The sequence below is a fragment of the Colletes latitarsis genome, chromosome 1 (genome assembly GCF_051014445.1).
Source record: "Colletes latitarsis isolate SP2378_abdomen chromosome 1, iyColLati1, whole genome shotgun sequence".
In the NCBI taxonomy this organism is placed as follows: domain Eukaryota; kingdom Metazoa; phylum Arthropoda; class Insecta; order Hymenoptera; family Colletidae; genus Colletes; species Colletes latitarsis.
In genome coordinates this window covers 35,950,381-35,964,995 of record NC_135134.1, presented here as the reverse complement: position 1 = coordinate 35,964,995, position 14,615 = coordinate 35,950,381, and the positions used below count along the sequence as shown (strand labels likewise).

Sequence of the window (14,615 nt, the reverse complement as noted above, 5' to 3'; positions counted from 1 at the left end):
TTATAATGAGTATATCATATACTTTTATTAAAAAGTTGCGAAAAAAATGACAAAGTTTTGCAATTTTTAATTTAAGCTTTCGCCATTTTGCCAATTTTCAACATAAATTAATTATTTAGTCAACCTTGAGAGCTACAATCACCTACGCCAATGTTTAAACACATGCTTACTGTGGGTGTAATAAAAACTTGAAAAGTCAATAAAAATTTATTTTGCATTCCCAAAGAATAGTTAAATAAATTGTAAAAATAAATTATAGCGTTAGATATAACATTTGGTTTGAAAAAATGAATAAAAATAGTTAAATTTTGCAACGTATACATGAGACTGTCCCCTTAAAAGAATAAAAATGGAATAAATATAGTTATTCCCGACATTATTGGCAAATTCAAAGATGAACCGAAGCGAAGTGGACGATGAAATATCGTAGACATTTATATGAATAAATAAAAAAATGTTTCAAATAAAAGTTGCATGACCTGAATAAAACTATAAAGATTAAGGTCGAATATTTAACTTGAAACCTATATTTTACACTGTATATTATTCTAGCCAGCATCGAGACGTTTTCCAAACATTCATCGAAATAATATTTCGAAATATTTGACCGCGGAGATTAAAATGGTATATCCTAAATAGAATCCAGAGTAGAATGCTCGATATTTGTTAAATACTAACGGGTGAAGGATCTTAAATTATGCAGCATTAACTATGCAACTTTACATATAGACAAATAATTTTGGAATCTTTAATGGTGACATTTTCATATTATTTTGATTTGAATTCTGTAACCACTTGTTTCCAACTACCAGCGACATCAAAGAACTAAACATTGCAACATATTATGTGTATGTAAAAGTTTTAGTCTTTCTTTAAAAATATAAATACCAACTGAACAAATATACAAAAAGGAGAGAAAATATATTTTTTTTTAATAATTGACCTAGAACGCTTTAAAAAGGTCTAAAACTTAATAACAGCTTCCGAGGTTTAAATAATTTTCGACGTATCGCAGTATAAATTGAATATTGCAACAACTTAAAGAATAGAATTTTTGGGATGTGAATATTGATAGATTTAGAAGGTCGTAAAGTATAAAATGTTGAAATTTCCCTATTTTGGCAATCAGATACATGTTATTTTAAATCTCATCATTCGGGTTTATCTCTGCAACTTGCAAGATCACTCCCTTGAGAATCTTTTAACTCGTCGCGTTATAGTATATTCCTAAGGGTACCGTTTTCCATAGCATTCGAACCAACATTAAGTACAGTAGAATCTTCTGTGTAACCCGAATAGTCTACCATCGAAACTCTATTATTCGAATGCAGTTTATTTAAAATTAACATATAAATGTTTCTTTTAAACCTCAAATCGTTAAATCGTAAAATACTAACTTGGTCGTAAAAAAGTAAAGAATATAAACAGGGAATAGCTTTATTCCGAATAATTTTCTTTTTATTTCAGGTATTGATTTTTCGTCCCTTTTAGACGAAAATCATAATAAGGAATTTAAAGAATTGCAAGCGCTGTCATATTAATAAACAAAATTTATAATAACGGTACATTTTGTAAATCTCAATTTATATTATTATTAAATATCTTTGCATAATAGTAAAGTACAATAGATAATATTCGATCATTTCACGCCAAATCGATTACTCGATAAAAAATTCAATACGTTTGGTAAGTTATGAATTCTAGAAGAAAAGCATATAAAATTTTTTCATTTCCTTCGTCGAGATTTAAGATTTTAAAAAAAGTAAAATCCGATATCTTTCAAATTGCGATATTCAACATTATATTTTATCCAAACAATTAATATAAATTATTAGAATTCTAGGATCTGTTTTAATCCATTGTGCTATACATTTTAAGCTCCCCTTCTAAGAGAATGAGTTCTTAAGAATAAAAGAACTACACGTTTCAAGCGATTCTTCAAATTCGACAATGTACTTACGCCAGTTCACAGACCACGAGGGCCTATAAATTAAGAAGCTCATCTCCACCACCCTAAAACATACTATGCTCTCCCTTAGATAGTTTCTATCCCTCTTTGCGACTTTCTACTTGAATTTCCCTTTCTTTGCTTTTTCTTATATACACTTCCCCCTTGCCTTGATCCCTACCAGCAGATTCGTTAAATAAACCGTGATCAATCGTATCCAACTTTTTCCATCTAACACGGATTTCTCCACCCATCAGAAGCTTAGTTGTTACATTAGTAACAAATCACCAGTCAAACATTCAACGATGCTCAAGAACATTTGACCTTTTTATATTTTATGTTTGCTTAAATCTACTTTGTTTAAGTATTTTATATAGAACGATACAATGATAACAAGTGTGCAATCAAATGTAAAATTTGTAATAGAAATATTTGTATAATTAATTCCACAACACATAATGGTATTTTGTGTATCAGTTATAAGTATTGAAAATTTACAAAATGCTATTAGTATGAAGTGAAAATATAAGTTCCTTAGATAAAACATTATCTTCTTTCTAACAAAAAGAAGTAGTTATTTTCAAAATTTTTTAAATTTCATGGTTCATATCATGGATACTAAATATAATACAGAATGTAATACTTTTGGATGAAAAAAAGTTTAATCTTTACGGCTCGGATGAACACAAATATTATTGGCACGACTTAAGAAAAAATAAAACCGTGAGCATGCGTCGAAATTTTGGCTGTGGAAGTTTTATGGTTTGGGCAGCATTTAGTTACAATTCGAAAACGCCAATTAGTAACGACAAGAATGAACGCAGAAAAATACATTGATCTTTTGAATGATATTTTAATTTTATTTATTGAAGAGCATCATGAAAATAATGTTATCTTTCAAGAAGATAACGTCGCGGTACACAACGCGAAGAAGACTCAGGAGTGGTTTACACAAAGAGATTTGCTACTACGAAGTGGCTCTTTCGTTCTCCGGACCTAATTCCAATGTAGAACAAGTGGGGAATTTTATCACGTGCATTACATAAAAATGGGAAACAATACAGTAACATTAAAGAGCTAGAGAGTGCAATAAGATACGAATAGAATAAAATTCAAAAAACAACATTACAGAAACTAATTAATAGTATGAAAAACAAAATATTTAATATGATTAAGAACAAGGGCGGTAGAAACAAATTTAAAAGACTATTTTTATACAAAGGGTATAGCCGAATAAGGGGGTCAAATGTGCCCCCAAACCGAATTGAACGAATGATAGGTCATTCGATAGCTTATCCAAAAAAAACCATGTGTGCAAATTTTTAACTTGAAATCTCGACCGTGGGGGTAGTAATGGGGTGAAAACGAAAATCATGTTTTTGAACAATTTCTCTTAACCTATTGAGTAAAAAAATGTAAAAAAATTCAGAGACACTTCGGGTACTGGGACACATATTTTGGGAGATTTTCAGATTTTTTGATTGAAGAACCAGGTAGTAAAAAATAAAAAATCGCAAAAAATGCCGAAAAATGCCAATTACGTATTGAAGGAGGCCCGGAACTACTTTTATACTTTTACAGTAAACACGTATTGCTATTACTATTATTCTCAATTTTTTTCAGATTTTTCATTTTGGTGCGCCGCAGTGAAAAAAAATAAAAACCGATTTTTTTCGCATTTTCTGCGTATTAGAGTAACTTACACGTTGAATTTTTATGCATTCTTCAATGTACGAGTGTTTTGTACACTGTTTAATGTCTCTACACTAAGCAGAATTACATAACAATTGAAAGAAACAAAATAAACCAACCGTTGAGCGCAACATATCCTAAAAAATCAACGATGTTTTCAACGACATCGTTGGCGCAGCGTTAGAGTGTCCGACTGTGGAACCGCTGGAAGTTTTTTTACCGTAGGTTCGAGTCTCTCTTTGGGACTTAGAATTTTTTTTTATTCGTTATTTTTTTTTCAAATTCTAACTATATAACAATGGTTTATATTTATTTCTAAATATACTAAAGGCATTTTACAAATATTTTAACCTGAAATATGTATAAATATAATTTTGGAGCGATTTTTGCATAGGATGATTTTCTTATCTCCACATCATTTAAAAATAACTTCAAAAAAATTAAGGATACATATTGTTAATCTATAGCAATATTTAATATACTGTTAAAATCCAAAGTGATTTGAAAATTCGGTTTATGACACAGTTTTCTGGTACATTGTAGCTATTAGGAATGGTTTTTTTCGTAAAATTATTTTTCGTTATTAGTCACTCTTTAGCAAGTTACTCTGTAGCAAACATTCATATTTATCAAAGAAAGAGAAAAAAAAGGAAAGATCTGCTTGATCGAAGGGGGAGAAGAAGTAATAGTAAGCCAGTATAGAAGCTTCTGTTCTAATCCATTCACAATAGTCAAAGGTAAGAGATTTGAAAAGTAACATTTCACATTAATTTCAGTTTAAGAGATGTTAAACAATAATCGTGGTTGACAAAAAAAATAAGGACGCAAAGACGCTCCAAAATTATATTTATACATATTTCAGGTTAAAATATTTGTAAAATGCCTTTAGTATATTTAGAAATAAATATAAACCATTGTTATATAGTTAGAATTTGAAAAAAAAATAACGAATAAAAAAAAATTCTAAGTCCCAAAGAGAGACTCGAACCTACGGTAAAAAAACTTCCAGCGGTTCCACAGTCGGACACTCTAACGCTGCGCCAACGATGTCGTTGAAAACATCGTTGATTTTTTAGGATATGTTGCGCTCAACGGTTGGTTTATTTTGTTTCTTTCAATTGTTATGTAATTCTGCTTAGTGTAGAGACATTAAACAGTGTACAAAACACTCGTACATTGAAGAATGCATAAAAATTCAACGTGTAAGTTACTCTAATACGCAGAAAATGCGAAAAAAATCGGTTTTTATTTTTTTTCACTGCGGCGCACCAAAATGAAAAATCTGAAAAAAATTGAGAATAATAGTAATAGCAATACGTGTTTACTGTAAAAGTATAAAAGTAGTTCCGGGCCTCCTTCAATACGTAATTGGCATTTTTCGGCATTTTTTGCGATTTTTTATTTTTTACTACCTGGTTCTTCAATCAAAAAATCTGAAAATCTCCCAAAATATGTGTCCCAGTACCCGAAGTGTCTCTGAATTTTTTTACATTTTTTTACTCAATAGGTTAAGAGAAATTGTTCAAAAACATGATTTTCGTTTTCACCCCATTACTACCCCCACGGTCGAGATTTCAAGTTAAAAATTTGCACACATGGTTTTTTTTGGATAAGCTATCGAATGACCTATCATTCGTTCAATTCGGTTTGGGGGCACATTTGACCCCCTTATTCGGCTATACCCTTTCGCCATATTTCCTTGTGTTAAACTTTAATATCTTGTTTACGATAAAAATGAACTATTTTCTCCAGATCTCTGTATTACTTTTCCAGTTTCTATTACACCTTAATTATTTCCTAGCATTCCTTTCATTATATCATCAAAATTATTTAAATTCTTATTAGAAACCATAGTGTTCTTATAGAAATTTCGACCACCGTAGTATCACGGCGTACGATTTTAAGTGACGACTGTACGTGTATGATAATAAAATGTAGGATGACGACTATATGGCGACATACAAGCGCAACGGTAAAACGTATAATGTCGGCTGTACGGCGACATTCGAATGCAAAGGGTTAACCCGTACCTGCATGAGCAACATCCTCGTGAAATCGTTCCGAAGCGGGAGCGAGAAGTACTCCGGAGCCAAACTGGACACCGTGACAAATCAGTTGTACAAGAACGACGATCAGTACGATCACGTGCCCCCATCCACCCTCGGGATAGTAATGTCTCTTCAAGGTGATTCTCTTTCGAGCGTTTATCGCGGTGAGAGACTCCTCCTCGGCACCCTCTTCCAGCTCCTCTACCAGATCCTCGTAATCGTGTACGCTGCCCAAGCCACCCTCGAGGATCAGCTGTTCGGAAAACCGTCTCCTCATCATCTTGGGTGTGATGGCGACGCTGCTTCTTCGACGTTCGCTGGGACTATCCGCGTTGTCTCTTCTCTCCTTTTTCGGTTGCTGAGCGAAACGTCTGTCGGTCGGGGGTTCCCTGGCCGGATCGGTCTCGTGACTTTCATTATGCAAAGACGGCCAGGACTCGTTGGTACCGGAGCCGGTGACCTTCCCCGGAAAAAACCGCGGACTGGTTCTCGCGACGATTCGTTTCGTCGTGGTCGCGTCGACGCCGCTGGCTCCTCGAGCGCAGCCGGTGGCGTCTCTAGCGAGCGTTTGCTCCGAGTGTCTGCGGTTATCGATGCTGGAGATCTTGCAGCCGCGTGGCGCCTGCGTTTGATCCGAGTGCCGACGCTGGATCACCTCGGTGATCCTCTCCCGAGGATCGTTGCCGCGATCCTCCTTGATCTCCTGGAACAGACTGGCGACCGAATTCCTGCCGGAAGACGCTGGCAGAATGCTCTGGCAGGTGGACACCGAGTACCCGGAGTCCTTCCTCTTGAAACCGCCAAGAATCGAGTGATCCTTGCTCGAGCAGCTAGAGATCTTACGACGATAGTATTGACACTGGCTGCACCGACACTGGCACTGACACTGACACTCCGACGAAACGGAGAACTTGGCCGTTAGAACGGAACGGCACCTGGTCAGTCTGGCCAATAGTTCCTCCGGTATCTCGATGCTGTCGTTCCAGGATCTGCTGGTGTCCGTCGACGAGGTCCTGGTCAGGTCTCGTTTCAGCATCGAGCTCTCCGTGGACCAGGTCTCGGACTCGAGGCTCAAATTGTCCGCGAGTTTCGTTCGCTGAGACTTTATCGGCGGCTCCGTACGACGACCGAATTCTGATGGCTCGTCTATCGCGGCGCTGTACGAGTCGCGACGCTTACGATACGTATCTTCGTTCGATGGATTCGATAAACCAGTTCCTTCGTCCCCCATTCTGCTCACGGATTTCTAACGATCGTAATTATGATCGGATGACGATATATCGCCCAGCGCGGCGAAGATATTGCACTGTCGGATGAGGACTACCGCGGGCTGACGATTTTTCTGAAACGCTCTCTCCTCGGGCGAGAAAGATACGTCGAATTGATAACGAACAGCTGCTTGTTAAGAGATTTGTCGATTTACGATGCACGTTGCTACGCCACTATTGATATATTAACGAGTGATGCTCACGACGGGTTTGATAACTCGAAAGCTGGTTTGCAAATGAACCTCAAATTCGTTCTTTACTCTCTGCACGATACCACGTTACGGGTTCTAAAATTATCCTTGAGCGCTGGATGAGAAATAGTCGCGCAAACGTTCCTCGTTTGTTCGCGACAGGTAACGACGCAGCCATCCAACAAACTGCAATCCACCACAATTAAGCCGAGCAGCACAATATTACTTCAAACTTGTTTCGCACTTCATATTTCAACGCCACTGTGCGTGCAGATCTCCTGGCAATAGCGTAAACGTTAAACCGGCTAAAATTGAACGCACCAACGAATTCGCGGACCAACAAGACTCGATTACGAGCGAAACCACGCTCAGCCACGCTCAGCGTTTCGCGACCCACCCGTTGAGATTGTTTGGAAACGGATCGCGCGTTCGCAGCAATAGTTGCGCGTTAACTGTCGAGGGCAAACAAATTAATACTCGTGTCAGTCGAAAGATGGTCCTTCGCGGTAGGTGCATCGCGATGCCCTGCACGACTGACGACGTCGTACGTGATACTCCCGGACTCGCTACGCGTCCAGACTGTCGATCTGCAATGTCCCGATTTTCCTTGACGCGCGTGGCCGAGAACCCGATGTCGCCACGCACTTTCGTACGCTGGAAATTAAATAATCACACGATATACCAGTAACGTGAAATGTTTACCGCAACCGTGGCGCCGTGCCGACCTGGAACACCGGCTTCTTTTACGGTCACCTCGACTATTAAGTAACGATTACGTCTTCGTTCAACGCCACGAGGTTTCTGTAACCGCGCTAGCGTGATAACATTCGTCTTTCTTCCAAATTGGAACCAAAATGTTTTTTTTTTTAGATGGATTTTTTTTTATTTCATTTCAGATAGTTTCATTAGCAACTTCGGCCACCTTTGGGAAAAATTTTAATGGGAGATTCTAGAGGCCAAAATAAGACGAAAATCAAGAATACCAATTTGTTGATTGAGACTCCGTTAAAAAAATTATTAACGTTTAATCGCTCGTAGAACGGAAATCTGCGAACAACTGCGCAGTGTTTGCATGTTGAATCATTAAAATCCATCAATCCGTCCAGAACGATTTTTTAAACATACGCATGAAATTTCGGGGAAATATTTTTGGCCACAGAGTACATTTTCGGTAAGGAATTTTTGCCTCGAAAGTACGAAGGATTTCGACGGTATGTCTATTCGCCAAAAATGATTGTAATTAACCCCCGCAACCAAAAATAATTTTTCCAGAACGATTTGAAATTTTTTCTTTCGTCGAAAAATTTAGGCACCTACCCCCTTGTCGATTTTTCTTAAAAATTCGTTTTTGGTTTTTAATAAATTTACTTGACGCGCTACGAAAATGTTGTCTAATACTTTTTTGAAGGTACCCATGAGATCTACTACCCTCCAAAATTTCATTGTACTATATTTACTATTCTAGGAGTTATGGCCGTTTCAAAATTGAACCATTTTTATGGTTTTTTTCACATTATGGGGTTAAGGATCAACTTTTCGAATAATCTTGGAATTTCTACATATTCTTCGCTAAAATATGCGTCGTTTGCATTTTGAAACATTAAAATCGTCCAATCCATTCAGAAGTTATGATGTTTTAAAAATATGCCTTTTCGGGGTGACATTTCTGGCCACAGATTATATTTTCGGTAAAGAATTCTTTTCTCGAAAATGATTGTAATTGACCTCCGGAACCGAAAATAATTTTTTCAGAATGATTTGAAATTTTTTAATTTAATCTTTTAATAACTTTTTAACGATGCCGTAATCAAGAAATTGATATTCTTGATTTTCGTCTTATTTTGGCCTCTAGAATCTTCCATTAAAATTTTTCCCAGGGCTGGCTGAACACCCTGTATAGAATGGGCGAAATGTCTATAAGAACACTATGATTTTTAATAAGAATTCAAATAATTTTGATGATATAATAAAAAGAATGCTTGAAAATAATTAAGGAGTAATAGAAGCTGGAAAAGTAATATATAGATCTGGAGAAAATAGTTTATTTTTATCGTAAACAAGATATTACAATTTAACACACGAAAATATGGCGTTTGTATAAGAACAGTCTTTTAAATTTGTCTCAGAGACAAGTTGTGAAGAATTTCGACAAAATCGCAATCAACTAAAGTCAACAATAAATTCAACAGTATGTAAATGCCAAAAGTGTCTCAATAAAGGCGAGCATCACTTTGAAATGGGAACAGGTATATTCAACAACGTTTGCATCACATTTCATATTTTTGTCATAACATCTTAACAAAGCATTTATGAATTTTTTGTTATATAACATTTTATTTGTAAAACACACTGCCGACGTGTGTGCGGAAAAATGCGGAACATCGTGTGTACGGAGATATCTGTCTGCGCGCTATACCGCGTTTTACACTTAGAACCATATACCGGGTGAGTCTCATAACATAACTACAAATATGTGAAGGTATTTCTTAATAAATAAATAAATCTGTAACTCGTGAATAAAATAATGGATACTCTCTTTATTTCTACAACGTTATCGATTTCCTCTCTCAACTGTCTCCCCTTTCTTATCATTTGTTTATACATATCGGTTACAGTAACATTTTTAAACATATACATATTTACATATCGATAGACATTACCTTACAAATAATTTCAATTATTTGTTATGCGAAAAAATATTTCAGAGATCGTACTGTAATCGATTTTATGTTATTTTGCTTTTTTATCAAGATATGAAAGTCAGTTTTAATTTTTTAAATGAAACGATTAATACTTCTTCCCGAATTCGAATAAAACTTTATATACTATATAAAAAAGTATTATACCAAATAGAGTCTAGAATAGATAGTTACTGAGATACTAGCATAAATAAATTATCTTGTATTAGAAGAAACCGGCAATTAAAATGCAGTAAAGCGCCAATTATCTGAAACGTTGATTACACGAGTGTCGGTAATCGGCAATTATGTCGATAATGACCAATTATCTCAATATAGAATGAGACAAGTGTAAAAAAAAACTATAAGACACTCATGAAAATTGCGAAAAATTTTATGTGACTTGGAAACTTATTCTTCTATCGCTGGTAGTATTATTGTTTACACTCTAAAAAAGTACTTATATAACTCCACTCTACGAAATACGCATGTCAGCGATCTCGAGAATTCAGAAAAAAAATACAAACATGCTACTCGATAATAAGACAACCTCCGGTAAATTGAACATTACGAAAAGAGATTTTCGTTTCCGACTGCTGTTATTAGACATACAGTATTTAAAGTGACATTGCGTGTATAATAGTTTTTGATTCTTCAAAATGCTATCCGGAATAATATTAAATGCAACGGATATAGACATAATTAATAATTTAAAGAGGGAAAGCTATTCAGTACGAAAAGTTGTTGTGCAGTTTATAACTATTTAAGGAATAAAGAAAAATATGTTAAAAATCATAAAGATGGTCGTCCAAAATCAACAACTATGCGAGAAAGGCATGGCTCGAATTCTACAATGACAGCACGATAAATTCGATCCGGTGTGAAAACGAGTATTAAGACAGTACAGAGAATAATAAAAGCTTTTAAACATATAAAAAGGCTTAAAATGAAGAAGCAACTAACTGATAAACATAAAAAAAGTCAGACTGGAATTTCCAGAGTAACTTATACATTGTCGTAAAATGTAGAAAAAAGCGATCTATTCTGATGAAAAGCGTTTTTATTTAGGTGAACCTGAAGAGCTAAATTATTACTTTCTTGATCCAAGGAAAGAAGAAATCGCGTGACGAACGCGGAATAATGTGGGCCGCTGTAGTATGCGATGGAAAGACTGATATTGAATTTGTTTTTACAAAGATAAATAATAAAACGTACGTGGATATCGTTAATAGGCAACTATCGGAATATGCACAAAGAATAGCTAAACAAAAGTATATTAACATGATAACGCAATTGTGTATACTGCAATAATAACACGAGCTTATTTCGAAGATCAGAATACAGATATTTCAGATCTATGAAATATCAGGAATAATGTATAAATATTTGTTGTACCGTTCGCAGTCTCCACCGAATATTAAAACAAAAATAGTCTCTGGCACACAGAGATGCCAACTGTAGGCGTATCAGTATCATCTAGGCCATTATTCCTTTTTTCCAATCTGTTTTTCACACGGTGACAAAAAGAAAATAAGTTTGATCAACGATGATCACTTCGCGTTTGGAAAAATTAATCGAATGAAAAAGTTAATAAGAGAGACAGGAAATTTAAAAAGTAGAACATTACGAATACGGTCGTGGGATTTGTCTGGAAATTTTATATTATCTGAATCTTCTTCGTAATAGTTAAACGTAGCATAGGGTATAATTAAAAAACGTCGTAACAGAGTATAGGGTATAATTAAACAATGTATTAAGTGCAGATTGCCGTAAACCGAAACATCGTAAAGGAAGGTATGCTTGTAATCGCTTCGGCTAAATTACTGCGATTCTAGACCGTGGAAAGGCTTTTTAAACAATATAAATATACGAATAAAAGATTTAATAACATTAAAAATGTGTCTCGTATAAACAATTTTGCTTAAAAAACGTAACAATTATCATATTCTACTACTTATAGCCTATGCGTAAAATTTGTTGATGGAGACTTCGTTAAAAAGTTATTAACAATTAAATTCAAAAATTTCAAATCGTTCTGGAAAAATTATTTTCGGTTGTGGGGGTCAATTACAATCATTTTTGGTGAATAGATATACCTTCGAAATTCTATCCACTTTCGAGAAAAAAATTCGAGTAAGTGCTGAAAGTTTTGGGTGGAAAAAAAGACTTTCGAATCGTCTTGGAAAAATTATGTTTAGTTGCAGGGGTCAATTGCAAGCATTTTTGGTCAACAGACGTACCCCCGAAATCCTAACTATTTTCGAGAAAAAAATTCCTTACCGAAAATATAATTCCTGGCCAGAAATGTTACCCCGAAATTTCACGCGAATCATTAAAATATCATAACTCCTGAACGGATTGGACGATTTTAATGTTTAAAAAAGCAAACTACGCGTATTTTGATAGAGAATATGTAGAAATTCCAAAAATATTCGAAAAGTTGATCCTTGACCCCGCAAAATGAGAAAAACCCCATAAAAATGGTCCAATTTTCAAACAGCCATAACTCCTACAATTGTGAATATATTTCAATGAAACTTTTTTCTGAAGTAGAGCTTATGGATACCTACAAAAAAGTATTAGACAACTTTTCTGTAGGGCGTCAAACAAAATTACCAAAAATCAAAAACGAATTTCCAAGAAAAATCGACAGGGGGTAGCTGCTAAAATTTTTCGGCGAAATTGAAAAGTTTCAAATCATTCTGGAAAAATTATTTTCGGTTGCGAGGGTCAATTAGAATCATTTTTTGTCATTAAACATACTGTCGAAATCCTACCTACTTTCGAGAAAAAAATTCGAGGTGTGAAATTTTTCGACAAAATTAAAAAATTTCAAATCGTTCTGGAAAAATTATTTTCGGTTGCGGGGGTCAATGACAATAATTTTTGGTGAATAGGCCTACTCCCGAAATCCTACTCCCTTTCTAGAAAAAAATTCAGTACGGGTGGAACTTTAAACGTTAATAACTGTTTAACGAAGTCTTCATCAACAAATTGGTATTCTTGATTTTCGTCTTATTTTGGCCTCTAGAATCCCCGATTAAAATTTTTCCCAGGGGTGGCCGAACACCCTGTATAATAGATACACTGTCACATGCCGTATAGGTTACGACAGACCTAACAACATGATTGTTAATGTAAATTATTAGAGAAAATAAATTTAAATAGGATATATGAGTTTCGATTACTAAATTATTGTAGATTACTGTACTATGACAAATTTTAGATTATGCAGTTTTCAGTTGTCTAGAAATAAAATTTTGACCGTGTAAAAAACGTCATGGTCATTGGCGTGGCAGTGAACGTTTAACCATAATGTTTGATCAGCAGTTTCTTTTAATTTTTTTTTAGTTGTGTCTATACATAGAAAATTTAGTACAATAAAAAAGTCTTTAAATTTCATTTAAAAAAAAAATTAAAATACTTCTGTTATGAAAGCAAGTATAAGCGAAATATCATACATTGTGTAGTTAAACTCTCTTTGAGCAAAAATTTTGTTATATGAGATCCTTTCAGTTATTTTCGAGAATTAGTTGCAAATAAATTGACACAACTATTTATCCTTGTTGAATAGAGGCGTTACGATAAATAATCTATTCTGTTTCCTGATAAATACGAAATAAAAAAGCGATGGTTAATTTTCAATTAACCTGAAACGAACAAAACAAATAAATAGATGAAAATTCTGTACGAATATCTTATAAACTACAAATCTAACAATAAGTCAAAATCGCCTGATAATTTTACAGTTACAAGGTTACAGTTTTATTTATATAGAAGATAACACAATATTAACCAGTTAACTGATTCTGACGACACAAAATTTTGTGTTATGACGAGTATATTCGTCATGAGTAATGAGTAGTGACAATTTGCAGTTTAAATTGCAATTTTAGTAAAAACTAAAATACATTTGTAAACTGCAAGATGTTTGAAATATTTTGAGACCCCATCGAAATAAGAGGAACAAATAAAAGTTTATAAATATTTAATATAAAAAAAACCGCATATAGTATGAATTATTTTTCGTAAATGTATCGTTGTCTTTTATTAATCATCACAGAAACAATGTTTTAAAAATAATATTCGGAAAGAATCGCGAAATTGGTGTTCAACTTGCAAAGTTCCATTATGCATTGTACCATGCTTTGCCCAATACTATTCTCTAACAGCAAATTAAAATAATAAATTCATTTTTCATGTTTCTTTTCGTTCATATGGAAAATAATTATGTTAATTGAAGTAAATAAATAAATGTGAGTATTGAAATAAAAAAATAAGTCTTTTTATTACAACCTAATTTCATATTACACATACTCTGTATTTGACGAGTATACTCGTCATTGCTAAATTTGTACGATGCAATTTAGATATGCATTTTCCAAAGAGGTCGAAACAGTCAACTGGTTAAAAACTGCGGGCAAAGGAAGACGTTTAATGATCTATTAATGGAAACAATTCAAACTATAATATATTATTTGTTTATAAAAAGTTACTACAATATAAAGTTAAACGTGTAAATACTTCATTTAGTAGGTGTATATCTCGTTCGAAGATGCGAAGATCACCTTGATTTCTTCGATAAGGTAGTCCATACTGTCGATTTCGCGTGGCAGAGATAAGGCATTTGCCGTTCAAAATATTGACCATTTGCGGTAATGCATTGTACGAGTTGATACTGCTTCGAACGGTGTTCGACTCCGCTGAGTCATTAAGAGATCGTTAAACACAGTGGGGAAAAAGAAACGCGTGGGAAGAAAGTTCGTTCGAATGCAATTCTGGATTCTTAA

The 14,615-nt window shown here is 34.4% G+C and overlaps 1 protein-coding gene across 1 annotated transcript in view; it reads right to left on the bottom strand.

Moving 5' to 3' along the window:
• LOC143343082 (uncharacterized) overlaps positions 1-6,919 on the bottom strand; it is a 200,262-nt gene extending 193,343 nt beyond the window's left edge. The window contains exon 1 of the mRNA XM_076767625.1: positions 5,671-6,919. Coding sequence (XP_076623740.1) covers positions 5,671-6,919 — 1,249 coding nt within the window. The remainder of the gene's footprint in view (positions 1-5,670) is intronic.
• Between the last annotated feature and the right edge of the window lie 7,696 nt (positions 6,920-14,615).